Source organism: Hordeum vulgare, chromosome 7H, assembly GCF_904849725.1.
Source record: "Hordeum vulgare subsp. vulgare chromosome 7H, MorexV3_pseudomolecules_assembly, whole genome shotgun sequence".
Taxonomy (NCBI): domain Eukaryota; kingdom Viridiplantae; phylum Streptophyta; class Magnoliopsida; order Poales; family Poaceae; genus Hordeum; species Hordeum vulgare.
In genome coordinates, this window is record NC_058524.1 from 149707259 (window position 1) to 149721955 (window position 14697).

At 43.7% G+C, this 14697-nt stretch overlaps 1 protein-coding gene across 1 annotated transcript; it reads right to left on the reverse strand.

Moving 5' to 3' along the window:
* Positions 1 to 12377: 12377 nt before the first annotated feature.
* Positions 12378 to 13884, reverse strand: LOC123410689 (protein MIZU-KUSSEI 1-like). The gene is made up of 2 exons (XM_045103628.1): positions 12947 to 13884; positions 12378 to 12824 (listed from the first exon to the last, which is right to left on the reverse strand). The coding sequence occupies exons 1-2, from the start codon at positions 13506 to 13508 to the stop codon at positions 12517 to 12519; spliced, it is 870 nt and encodes a 289-aa protein (XP_044959563.1). The 5' UTR covers positions 13509 to 13884; the 3' UTR covers positions 12378 to 12516.
* Between the last annotated feature and the right edge of the window lie 813 nt (positions 13885 to 14697).

Here is a 14697-nt window from a genome sequence, read left to right on the forward strand (position 1 = left end):
CCGAAGTTCACACCCTTGCGGATGCTAATCTCCATTTGGAGCAGTGTGGAGGCACAATGCTCCCCAAGATGCGACTAAGGCCACCGTAATCCCCTCACGCCCTCGCACAATGTAAGATGTCGTGATTCCACTAAGGGACCCTTGAGGGCGGTCACCGAACCCGTACAAACAAGGTTGGGACAATCTCCACAACTTAATTGGAGGCTGCCAACACCACCATGAAGCTTCATCACAATGGATTGTGGCTCCGTGATGACCTCAAATGCTAGGGGCAATCTCCACAATCTAATTGGAGACCCCAACACTTGCCCGGAGCTTTACACCAAAATGATTGAGCTCCGAGGCACCACCAAGCTTCTAGGACACCAAAGCATCCATGAAGAACAATCTCTAGGGTACGAAGCACCCAAGGGTAATAATCTTCTTAACTTTTCACTTCCATGTATCACCGTGGAGAACTCAAACTGATGCAAAAAATGCAATTGCAAGAACACAGGAAGTGATCAAGTCCCTCACACTCAAATCCCTCCACAACAATAAAAGCTATGGAGGAATATGAGAGGAAGAAAAAGGAGCTCAGAAAGAACTCCAAGATCAAGATCCAAGGGGCTCCCCTCACATAAAGGAGAAAGTGATTGGTGGAAATGAGGATCTAGATGTCCTCTCTCTTTTCCCTCAAGAACTAGCAAGAATAATTGGAGGGATTGAGAGTGAGCCAGCTCTAAGAAGTTCAACAATGGGGGAAGAACACAAGCTCAATGGATAGGGACCTTTGGGGAAGAAGGATCCCTTAAATAGGAAGGGATAGATCCACCGTTACCCCCTCAACCCGAGCGAGAGCGGTACTACCGCTCAGGAAGAGGGACGCCGAAATGAGAGGGGGCAGGGCCGATAGTACCGCCAGGAGCAGTAGTAACAAGGGGTAGTACCAACCTACGGGCGGTACTACCGCCCAGCACTACCGCCCAACACTACCGCAAAGTCCGACCAAAAAAGGTGTAGAACTTATGGGGAGCGGTACTAGCGAGCGGTACAAGCTGGGTCACTACTGCTCAGGAGAGGTACTACCGCCGGCTCAGGCTGCACTACCGATGATAAGAGGTAGTACCGCTCCAGGGTGCGGTACTACCGCTTGGATCATTCGAGGTAGACCATAGGGAACAGAAGAAAACCATAACTTCCATATCTTTCGTATACGAGCTCCGAATATAGCAAACTCAAGCTTGTTGGATTCAGGACGACAAGAGCTATCCAACAACGAAAAAACTCCAACATCAAAACATCATAGAAGATGCATATGGACTCCATTTTCCAGGAACTCAAGCTTGTCATAAATATGACCATAAGCTCTAAAACTCACAAAGAGAAACACCAAACAAGAACCAAGAAAGATGATGCAAGGATGCAAATGGTTTGAGCTCTCAATGAACGATACGATCAAGCTACTCACTTGAGATCCCCCTTGACAGTACGCAATCTATCCTCTAACCCAGTCTCCCAACTACCACCTTAAGACCGGTAAAATCTTAAGAACAAGGAGTTATGAAAATGCAAATCATATAGAGATGTGAAACCCCTATGAATAACCGACAAAAACTCCAACATCGAAAACATCAAAGAAGATGCACATGAACTCTGTTTTCGATGAATTTGAGCTTGTTATAAAGATGACCATAAGCTGTAAAACTGACAAAGAGAACCACCAAACAAGAACCAAGAAAGATGATGCAAGGATGCAAATGGTTTGAGATCTCAACGGAAGATACGATCAAGCTACTCACTCGAGAGCCCCCCCTAAAGTAGAAAACCTATCAAGGACAAACCTATACCTTGCACATAGCCCACTTGAGCTAGATGATGACGATCTTGACTTCCTCAAGATGGACCACCTTTCTTGATTGCACCGGATCGATGAAGACTTGTAAATTTCTCCCCCATACTCCACTATGGGTGACCACTCTTCAGCACATCTTCACAAGTCCATTGCCACCAGAATGGACGGCAAGCTACAAGCAATATATCTTCATGATGCTCCACTTGAACTTGCACACCGCAATCTTGATGACGATCGCCACTTGAATTCATACTCCATGGGTTGTATGAGATCTTCCTCTTGACTCAAGCCCATGGAAACACACCTAACCCCACATAGAACTCTCACAAATACCATGGGTTAGTACACAAAAGTGTAATGGACAATGCTTATCATACCATGGGATCACTTGATCCCTCTTAGTACATCTTGTACGCTCCATGTGTTGATCAACTTGATTTACTCTTTGACTTAGTCTTGATCAACCTTGTGTCTTTATGAGCATTCTTTGGATAATACCTTGAATGCAACCTTGGTCATCATATAAACTCCTTAAAACCAACAGATGGACTTCAAGAAGTGTCTATGGACAAATCCTTCGAAGATAAATTAAGGCAACCATTAGTCCTTAGGGATTGTCATCAATTACCAAAACCACATACCGAGAAATATGCTTTAACAATTATGATTATGAAGATGAACTTGCTATAGTTCCATATGTTAAGCATACAATTGTTGCTATTACACTCACACATGATAGTCCTATTATCTTTTTGAATTCTCCCAGCTACATTATATCAAATAAGTTCGTTCTTAATAAGAATTATATTGATGGGTTGTGTTTTACCATTGTCCATGATGATGTTCATGGATATAATACGCATGTGCTTGCTGCTCCTACTTGCAATTAATATGAGACAAGAACTACATCTTCACCTCTTTATGTTTTTAATACGATAGTCGGAAGAAACTACTTATGCTATGTATTGGCCTTTACTTCATGGCAACGATTTTTTTTCTTTTATGACATGCCAATGCATATGAAGAGAGTTATATTTTATTTTTACATGATATATATTACTTTATCCTCACTACTAAATTTCAAATCATTGTTAACTAAAATTGGTTTTGAAGTACCTTGGGATCCGGGTCGATCAATTACTTTAGCACTTTACGCCTAGTTAATTGATTTAAAGAAAAAGTTATGTTGGAGACAACCTGAAAGATTTAGAGAGTTAGTTTCTTCCGTACTTTGCTTTTATAAAATTTAAATACAAAAAAATACATTAGGGAACTTAAAACTTTTTTCAAAAAGAAAAGTGAAAGTGAGAAGGATGAGCATCATGGAAGTGGGAGCTAGCCTTGAAATTTGTTCATGCCCATGAAAACTTTGTGAATCTTGATTTCAAAAACTTTCCAACAAAAATAATTATCCACTTGTACAAATCCATTGTATTATAAACATAATGTGCCAAGATTTACCTTTAGGGTGTTTAAATTGCTTGTGTGATATGTGTTGTGCAGAAACAGAAACTTTTGCTCTAGTGTTTGATTTATCATATTTTACTCAAACTTGGAAAAGTTTATGAGATATTTACATATTAATGTTATAAAATTTGATATTATGTCTTAATTTTTTGGCATTTTGGGAGTGATATAAGTATATTTTTCATCTGCATCTTAACAGACTGTCCTTTTTCACATAATGTTGTTATAGTTTCTTTATCTACTTATGTTCGAAATCTTGTTAAGCCCATTGATTTTGGATACATAATATTGTGATATCATACAGTAATTAATGTTTTATTACAATTATACAATATTGTTACATGAAAATGTTATGGGATTTGATGTTATATGTGCCAACCCTTTAATAAAAGTTTTGGTGAGTTTTTGTGGATGAATTGTTTGAAGACCGGGGAGACATTGATATGAGAAGAATGCAGAGAGGCAAGATTTAAAGATTGGGGATGTCCAAGGCACACCAAGTAAATATTCAAGGATAATCAAGCATCTCAGCTTGGGTATGCCCCAGAAGGCATACCATCTTTCTTCCTCGACAATTATCGGTATGTATCGGTTTTTATTGTTCACGTGATATTGTGTCCTTTGTACTTGTTTTTACTTTTATTATGAACCATTATGGTATGGGATAGTACTTTATTGATCTGTAGAATGCTCATTGCACCTCAATTATTTCTTTTCATTATGGATTTGTAGAATGTTTTGTGTGGTTCACTTATATCTTTTGAAGTTTGGATGCTCGCTTATCTACATAGGGAACACTATTATTTGTAGAATGCATGCTCTTTTGCTTCTCTTATATTTGTTAGAGCATGTCATGGTATTTTGTAGAAAGAATTAACTGTCATCCTTCACTTATATTTATTTACAAAGTTAAAAGGAATTGGTTATCCACATGGTTAGTCATAAAAACCTGCATAAAACTTGTAGATCGTTGAAGGTATGGTTGATCAACTACATCGACTTTATAATATGAAGGTTTATTGGTTGGTAATCATTGGTTAGTATAAATAAAGAAGATAAAGTTCTTTAAGTCTTAAGCATTTAACTGTCGGTCATGGCATGGCTAGGAAGTTGGAGTGTAACTTCTCCTTGATTGATATCCTTTGGGTTGTTCAAATCAGGGGGCGATGGTTTAATTCTCCCAACCTCCTCCCTAGGATCATGCAAGTAATACTTTACTTCAAGGGCTTGTAGGCTTTCCCAACAAATTTATGAGTTATTTTATGACTAACACGAGTTTATGGACTACCCGCACTTCCACCTATTCATAATTTGCTAGCCTCTTTGGTACCACACGTTACCCACTCTCACCTCAAGACTTGGTGCAAACTTCGTAGGTGCATCCAAACCCCGTGATACGATACGCTCTGTACCACATAAGCATCATATATCCTTCCTCAAAATAGCCACCATACCTTATGGCATTTCCATAGCCATTCCAAGATATATTGTCATGCAACTTCCATTGTTACCATCCATTACATGACTTTAACATTCATTGTCATTTTGCTATGGCTGATCGTAAGATGGCTGTCATGGTATTTTCATGGATTTACCCTTTTTATATCTTTTCTACACTAGATCATGGCACATCTTGGTACACCGCCAGAGGAATTCATATGGAGTCATATCCTTTTAGTTTATCAGGTTGTAAGTAACTAAAAGTGTGATGCATTCTACAGTGTTGCCCCTACTCGTGAGCATATATAAAAAAGGACAAACACATAAAAAGGACAAAGCTCCCAAGAGAGAGAGAGAGAGAGGGAGGAAGGGAGAGAGAGAGAGAAAAAGAGAGGGGTAACATTAATATCCATTTCCACACTCGTGCTTTATAGTAGCACCATATCCTCTATTCTTAAATAGTTATAACCCATTCGCTAATTTTCCTCTTCATGCAACAATGCCACATCATCAAATCATGCATGGAGTCATAATTTATTTTTTTCATTGATCTCTTCATGCAAAACATACCACTTCATGCATTATTTTTCCCAGGAAGTTAAGTCATGTAAGAAAGTTTTATATTTGCTTTCCATTAATTTTAGTCTTCTACCACTTATCCATATATTTTTTAACAAGGTTCTCGGCACAACGCGTGAGGCATTGTCTAGTTCTTCATAGAGAGAGAGTCCTCTAGATTTGTAATTTTCTTCATATACTAGTGGGAATAATATAATTACATTATATAATTTGGCTTGTATATTCCGATGAGAAGCTACCTCTAATGCCCAAGGTCTTCATGAGCAAGCAAGTTACATGCGCACACACTTAGTTTCATATGGAGCTTTCATACACTTATAGCCCTTGTGTATCCATTGCATTGCAATCCCTGCTCCTCGCATTAATATCGATTATAATGCATCTCCATTACCTAGCGATCTACTTAGTTGATGCAATACCTTCTCAATTTTTTGTCTTCTCCACTAAACCCCTGCCAACATTCACTTTACCCTCCAAATTTCTAAGTCCATAGCTCACCCTCATAAGTTGAATGAAACTTAAAAGGTTGAAGCGATAGAAAGTATGATGCAAATTCTTGGTTTAACACCAGGACTCGTGATCTCTACATTACATAAGGAAGACTAAGTTATGACATTGCTTACATAACTAGATGTATAAGAATAAATTTCTTTATAACACTTTATTTTCTAAGTTAATGATTGTTAGTAACACTTCTTTATGTTATCGTTTTGATATCTATTAAGTCACTATTTCCTAATATTCATGTCGTGATGTCGTGATTATATTATTTGATCAAGGTTATGCTAGGTAGCATTCCACATCAAAAGAATGAGTGGGAATTAAGCTTGGGATATTGATACGTGTGTGTAGTATCGGTATTTTTTGAATGTTTCATGCCCTAATTTTACTACTTTCACATACTTCGGAAACAGTTTAAATTATTTTGGGACTGACATATCAATCTAGTGTGTGTTACCCGTTCTTTTTTTTGCATGTTCTTGTATTCCGCAGAAAATCCATATCAAACAAAGTTCAAACGTGATAAATTTTTATGGAGATTTATTTTGGAATATATGTCATTTTTTGGCACAATAATAAATACCAGGAGAGCCATGGTCCCCACAAGATCAAGGGGCGCACCTCCACCCTTGGGCGTGCGAGGTGAGCTTGTGGCCACCATGTAAGTCAGTTGGAGCTCTCCTTCAGGTGCAAGGAATCTTATTTCGAGATTTTTTTATAAAAAAATCAGTTCCATCGAAGTTACGGGTCTTTAGATATTTAAGAAATGATGTTTGTCCAGAAACCCAGGTCGTACAACAGAGAAGAAAACAGAGAGAGGTCCAATCTAGAGGGGCTCCCGCCCCTCGGGGGCCATTGCGGAGAAGGACTAGAGGGGGAATCCTTCACCCATCTAGGGGGAGGCCAAGGAAAAATGAGAAGAATGGGGGCCTCTCCCCCTCTCTCCCGTGGAGCCGAAGCGCCGCCGGGGGAACAATCGTGATGGCGATCTACTTCAATAACTTCGGCACCATCATCGCCAACTCTCTCCCACTCTATGCAAGGTTGTAGACACTCTTTACCTATTGTAATCTCTACTTAAACATGGTGCTTCACGCTTCATATTGTTATCCAATGATACTTTGCCATCTTTTGATATTTGAGTAGATTTTCTTTTTCCTACGAGTTAATTATGGTATGGTGTGATTGATATGAGCTGTGTGTTATTATTGTGATGTCCTATCGTGCCCTCCGTGTCACGCAAGCATGTGGAATTATCACTCTAGGGTTTGCAATATGTTGATAATTAGCTTATAGTTGATTTGCGAGAGTGGTGGGAACTTAAACCCGAGTAAGCGGGGTATCTAGCGTATGGGATTAAATGGGAGTTTGAACTTAGTTCCGTGATTTGGTTTACTTAATGATCATTAATAGTCGAGGATTCTTGATAATGTGACAATCATATGGGCATTTTATCCAAGTAAGGAAAGTATGTCAAAATTATACCTCTCCCTCATGGCACACAATAATTATCACATGTGTCATATTCAATTGACTAAGGACAATCTTTTTTTGTGTGTTATAAAAAGCTCTCTACTAAAACAAGTTAACTTTTATTACCTTGCAATGTACTTGTAGTTGTATTCTTGCAAACCTATCCTATTACACCAACAAAGTAGTTTTATTTTGGTTCTAGTAAAGTGAGCGTAGCACGCTAGAGTTGTATCGGTCGTCGATAAAACTTGAAAGAATATTAATTCTACCTTTAGCTCCTCATTGAGTTTGACACCCTTATTTATCAAAAATGCTACAAACGATTCCCTATATGACGGGGTTATAGTCCTAGGATAGGGTCATAGGCCTGCCCTACAGGTCCTACCTAAGGACTACCCTTCATAAGGGACAAGGCCCTTAGTCAGTTCCGACTGAATTAAGGACTTCGCATCATCCAGTCGGTGACGATTCCTCCATCATCCAGTCGGAGATGAGCATTCGGAGCGTATCAAACTTACCGACTGGATTCCACTCTGTACATCATAACCCCCCTGGAGGGCAACGGTCATACGTTTTCATGTACCTTTATTAGCATTTAAGGCATACGTTGCCTGTAACGTAGACATTTAATCACCACTACTCTACCCCTGCGCACCGAACCGTTGTGAAGGGCAGCGCACTCTATATAAGTCGCCCTTCCCCACTGGTGCAGGGGTTGGCAATTCACTGTAATCCATATTCCACTCGACATCAAGCTCCCAAGAGCACTGAGACGTAGGGATTTTACCTCCACCGTAGAGGGGCCTGAACTGATACAACCTCGCCGTAGCTAAGGCTCTGCCCATCCTTTCGTACCCTACACATCTACTGTCAGACTTATACCCACGACAGTTGGCGCCCACCGTGGGGCAGGCGTCTAAGCGACTTTTCGGCGAGTTTGCGACTACATCTTTTCGTCATGTCGTCCGGTGGAGATTTGTCCATGGGTCACGAGATCCTCTTCGGCGCTCTCTCCTTCATCATCGACGATTTGGCATGGCTTCGGGATGCTCCTCTCGACGTCGAGGCGCTCCCCAGTCGCGGGGCTATGAACTTCCGTGCTGGTGCCCGCGGCGTCCTTCTTCTCCAGCAGTCGGCTCCGGTGTCGACCTTCGCCCCTGTCGCGTGCTGCAACAAGCGGTTTCGTCGTCCGCGGCTCCAGCGTTGGGTGCAACACGCCCAGGCGCGCCAGAGCGCGTCTTCACAAGTGGCGGTCCTCAAATCGGTTGTAGTAGCGCCGCCATCCCAGCGCTCGGACTCAGTTCCGACTGAGTCTCCTTCCGAGTACGTGGGTCGCGGGCTTGCAGCTGAAGTGCACATGGCCAACTCCCATGAAAGTCCCCGCCAAACCGGCCGGAACGAGCACGAGGTCGGCGAAACCTCCGGCGCTCGCCGTCAGCCCCGCCGTTCTGCCAGTCGGCGCACTCGTCACAGCAACGTGGAGGTGTTCCGCACACCCGTCCTCAACCTGGCTGTCGCCGCCAAGATAGCCGATTCCCTCCCGCCGACTGATTCAGAGGCTGGCAGAGGGATCGAGCAGATCTGTGCCCTGCTGGACACGGCGCAGCAGCAAAATTCGGCGGTCTCCCAGTCGCACAACAGGATCCACAATAGTTCTGTTCGCGCGAACACACATCGATCAGTTCACAGCCCCGGTTCTCATCAGCGACACAGGGGAGGCAGCCGTTCCATGAATCCCGAAGATCATCGCCGTTCACGCACCCCTCCGCGGGGTGGGCCCTACGGGCCCCGACGTCATGATGATCGGCGTTCGGTCGGTGACGCTTATGATCCAAGACCTAACGCAAGAGGATATATCGCCCAGAGGAGGGTCGACAAGGGCCGGGCCCACCGCGATGGACACGATATAGACCGTCCGAGTGGAAGCAGGACCATCGTCTCTGGCCTCGAGTGTTTCAGTCGAGCCATCCGTTCGGCTGACATCCCTCCCAACTTCCGATTGGCGACGGGAATCAGCAAATTTACACGAGAATCCAAGCCAGAAACGTGGCTGGACGACTACCGAGTGGCAGTCCAGATCGGCGGTGGAGACGACCAGGTCGCCATGAAACATCTCCCCCTGATATCAATACATGATCAATTACTTTGAGCCCTCTCTCTCTCCCTCTCCATCCATCTCTCTCACTTCCTCTCTCTCTCCCTCTCTCCCTCCCCCTCTCTCTCCCCCTCTCCCCCTCCCCTCTCTCTCTCTCTCCCTCTCCCTCTCTCTCTCCCTCTCCCCCTCCCTCTCTCTCTCCCTATCTCCATCCCTCCCTCTCCCTCTCCCCCCCTCTCTCTCTCCGCGTATGTTGTAGCGTGTTTGTGTGGAATGGTTACTGCTAGGTAGGCTACCACTTTACCCCTTCTTTTGAAACATGTTGCATAATGAAGCTTAGGTCAGATATAAGTCTTGCGACTACATTTAAGTACTAATCTAGCTTAATTTATTCCTTTCCTTTGGATTGTCACAATCCAACCATCAACAATTCTGGAAGCAGGTTTGTTGATGGACGATGTTAGCCGATTATCTCACAGAACATGGTTTGGGAAGGGATATGGACCGATTATCCCACAGAAAATGGTTTGGGAAGGGATATGGACGTCAATACCTTTTCTTCTAAGCTTCTTAATTCAATTTATATTTTCAGTTGTCTAAGGTATATTCTCTTTCGTCGTATGAGTTTTATCTTGATCAAAAGACCCTTGTTGTATTCATCCGGTAAATTTGACTCGTCGTATTTATTGTTGCCTGTCCCGGTGTGCATATAGTGAGACATAGGATTGTGTCAAGATTTGGACATTTATATGTAATCCTGTGCGAATTTCCGCATGTGGTAGCTTTTGCACAGTTCACCCATCCCACCTCCCATGGCTTAATTTTCTTTTGACTTCGAGATTTCAATCTATTGTAGTTTTTGCACCAAAATCCCAAATCATTTTGTTCACATATTTGTGTCCTTGCAACGAGGGATTTTAAAGAAAACCACTCTTGAATATGTTTTTGACAACTTTAAAAAACCTCACAAAGTTTTAACTACTAAAGCTTGATGAAAATAAATGGCAAATTTACTAAGCATCACAAATAAAAACTTAATTCAATCCTAAACCCTAATCCCTAAGCTCTAAATCCTAAAAGGGGGGCTTAGAGGGGCCGAGGTGACGGCCATCAATGACGTTAGGAGGAGGTTAAGGGGATGGTGGTGTAGCGAGGCGGTTCACGGTTGTGTCTGCCGGTCACGGATGGTGGAAGTCGGTATTTAGGGCGGGGCAGGATGGGTGCATAGTGAGGACCTCTGTTTTGACTACCGAATCCCAAGAAAATACCGAGGGTGGGCGAGAAACGCGGATACCGCGGTTACCGTAAAATTCCGAGGAAATACCGCTCGAATTTTTAAAACTAAATTTGAATTCAAATTTTTTTGGGTTAGGAATATATTAGTGCGGAGCTCAAGTAGTACACAAGCAAGATGTTGGCGCAGTGGCTGCTTCTGCACCTCCTTCCACAACCGGTATGAGGTCGTAGGTTCGATTCTCCTAGTGTGTTTTTAAATTTTTATTGAAAAGTTAGTTAAGCAAAAAAGAATAAACAAACGAGAGATTTTCGAGTCAAACTTGCAACCTACGGGCTGCGCAAGATCATACTTACCAGCAGAGCACCGCCACTTATATGCTTTAGTTGATTTCCTATCATTCTTAACCATACTCTCCTCATTCAAATTCAAAATTTTCAAAAAATTCGATTTTTTTTGCTCGGTAGGCAGCTTTCTCGTGGGGTAGCGAGAAACGCGAATACCGGGCGGTATCCGAATTTACCGCCCGGTAACCAAAACGCTCGTGAGGACAAAGAAGAAGGAAGACGATGAACAATACATGACCTATTCTAGGCGGTTGGATGAGGATTAGACGACCCATATTAAAAGTGACTGATGCAATCTTTTTTTAGTTACCTAACAAATAGAGGCTCCCGAAAAAGTATAAGAGGTTGACGCATGCAACTCTGTCAAAAGCTGGCATGCATAAACTCCAGTAGTTAAGGCTAATTGCATAACGAGCTCACGAATCTTAAAGCAAATGGATGACCACATGCATTCGTGCCCCTCCCCCCCCCCCCCCCCAACAAATTTCCTTAAATTATTTCTTACTCCCTCCGTTCCATAACATAAGTCTTTTTAGAGATTCCATTAGAGGATTACATACGGATGTATATAGACATACTTTAAAGTGTAGATTCATTCATTTTGCTCCAAATGTAGTCCCCTAGTGAAATCGCTTAAAAGACTTATATTTAGGAACGGAGGGAGTACTTCAATTTTAAATATAAGTCTTTTTAAAAATTTCACTACATACTATATACGACATAAAATGAATTAATATATATTTTGAAATATATTTATATGCATCCATATATAATTTATAGTAAAATCTCAAAAAAAGAAAATAGAAACGAAGGGAGTAGTAGTTAACCTAACAACCACATATTACAATTGTTCAAATGCGTTGGTGTAAATTCTAGATCCGCCGATGCATGCAAGTTGAACACAAGTTTACGAGGGGAACGTAGAAAGGTTGCATGTAGTTTAGCATGCCAACTTAAATATGATACGATCAAGGCTCTTTTTAGAACCATAATAGATCATAATAATCTGGATTATATAGATAGATTATATAATCTGATTTTTAAAAATAATTTAGGTGGCATGTTTAGAGGCCAGGTTATATAAACTGTAATTCAGGTTTTACATTGCATAATGACCTATCTGCTCTTTGTTTTTTTTTAAAGAAGAGGACGGCGGTGACAGAAATGTAATTATCTCCAACTTTACAAGGGTAATGGATCACTAGCAATCTATAATCTGATTTTAGCTGGATAGAGTAGATTATGAGTTTTTAATAATTTTGTTCATCTAATTTTTATAATCTACATCATAATCTGTCATGTTTGAAGACAAAACAAATTATTAAAATTAAATTATATAATCTGAATGGCTTTAAATAGGGCCTAAACAAGCAAAAAAACGAAACTAAATGAGGGAGAATATTGTCATGGCATCAACAAACCGCCAGTTTCCAGTAACCAAGAACCAAACATGCATGTTTAACTTATTACTCCGAAAATAAAAATAAAAGAAGACGCGCATAACCTTTTTTTTAGGGTTAACACATGGAATGAAAAACATATAATGTCAGACTCTGAGGAGGTAGATGCTGAGCTCAGGCCCACCGTTGCCGTCGGGGTTTATCATGTAGAACGCTTCGGAGTCCCTGGATCCCACCACCCTCTCGAACCTGGCCCTCATGTACATCAGGTCCCCCTCGCCGGCGCCGCCGTCCGGGACGACGCCAGCGCCAACGGAGACGGGCTCCACGGCCCGGAGCAGCCGCCACTCCTCCGCGCCGCACTCCCTCCGTACGGCGTAGCCGCACTTGCGCCCGTTGCAGTACGCTCGCCACGTCGGCTCCTCCACCAGCGCCGTCCGCCGCCTCTCGCCGCCTGCATGCATGCACACGTAGAGACACGTACGACGTCGGTCGATCGCAACGGCATGTATATATACGTACAATACAAGGCGTACGAAGCAAGTATGCATGGTATGGTACGTATCATATTGTTACCCGTGTGTGCAGCCGTCTTCTCGCACTCGAGGGCGATGCGAACGAGGCCGGAGGACATCTCCCTGACGAGCGCGCCGGTGGAGTACGCGGCCAGCTCCACCATGAGCGCCGGCGGCGCGCGCGGGTCCGTCTGCAGAGCCAGGTGCACGCGGCCCCGGCGCCGGCCGAAGATGGTGCCGGTGACGCTCGACCCCATCGGCCTGCGCCCGCGCCGGCGCCGCGCGCGCGCCACCACGGCCAGCACCGCGGATCGGAGCCGGGCGAGCGCCTCGCGGCGCTTCCCTGACCGCTCAGGGGTTCCTCCTCCCGCCCCAGCAGCGTCCGCAGCGCAGGGAGTGGAGACCACGAAGGTGGCTCCCTCGTCGTCCAGTTCCACTTCCACCTCATCGTGGGCATCAGGTTCTTGCCCGCCGAGCGGCGGGTCGTGGCGCGCCTTGCTAGCGCGCTTCCTGAGCAGCCAAGGGATGCCGCCGCTCGCCGTTGCGCCCCTGGACGGCGGGAGCGGGGACGGCGGCGGCGGCGGCTGCGAGGCGGCCACTGCCGCGCGTAAGGTTCCCGCCATGGCGACGGCTCACTTCACTCCTCAGCCCCGGAGCAGACGCGCGCGAGCTGTGCGTGCGTGTCTGTGGTCGATGTCTGTACTATGTTTTGTGATGGCAAACGGCAGTATATCAAGCTCGCCTCGAGAGAGAGAGAGAGAGAGAGGCAGACGGGGAGAGTGGCAGCTTTAGCCGCAGAAGAATTTCGTCGGCTTTAGACGTGCGGGCTGCGCTTTTGGCAGGCAGCGCTAGCTAGCTAGGCCGGCGGGGACAGCAGCTGCAGCTGCAGCTGCGTGGATACTCGGCGCTTTGGCGGGGCACATACATACGCGACGCGCCGGAGAGAAAGACTGGGGAGAGAGGGCGGTGGGCAGAGCAGGCAGACCTACACGCACCCAACCGGTCGCGATCAAGGAAGGGGGCAGCGATGATGGCAACGGCCGTGGATTTTATTTAGCTGCTTCCCCCTCCGTCGCTTTCGCGCGAGGTGGCGGGGGAGACAGGGCATTGGGAGGCGGAAGCGTGTGACGTGCATATGACACTGACACAGTGTTATCAGAAGAAGTAAAAGTGACGTGATCGATGCCTTTGCAGAACGCTCCTCGGTGGTTAATTAGCGGAACCCGGCCGGAAATTTGTGGGAATCAGCACACAATGGTGGGATGCCGTTTGTTATCAAAAAAAACAAATGGTGGGATGCCGACACAATACATACTTTTTTTTTCGGTTAACACAATATAGACATATTTCCTCCTTTCGATGAAAAGTGTACATATAATTTTTTTAAATAAATTATAAAGTGAAGAAATAAATTCATTAAAATCATATAAACCACAATCTCTTTTCTTTAATTGCACGATCCTCAATGAGCTAAATACATGCGAAAATTAAGAAGATCATGTGTAGGATGTTATTGGTTTAGATTACCATGTGAGGAGAGGGAAGTATTGGTTTTTTTACTTTAAAATGCATTGGAAATATAGAAGTACATTATTTGGTGAACAAATTTTAATTCAAATGTAAACTCTTCACCAAACGGAGGGAGTAGATGATTATACATACGCACATACACTATCAAGTCTATATTCATTAAACACCCAATGCTAAAGTCTTGAAATAAACCAAAAAAAATATGAGCACGAGTATTAAATTTATGATGGACTGAAAATACCACTGCATTCCTACTCATTCAATCACAAGTTCCTTCGCTTG

Excerpts from the sequence above, each read along its gene's own strand:
- LOC123410689 (XM_045103628.1), bottom strand. The coding sequence starts at position 13,508 with ATGGCGGGAACCTTACGCGCGGCAGTGGCCGCCTCGCAGCCGCCGCCG. Across the intron at positions 12,825-12,946 it reads GAAGACGGCTGCACACACGG|GCGGCGAGAGGCGGCGGACG; the intron begins GTAACAATATGA and ends GCATGCATGCAG.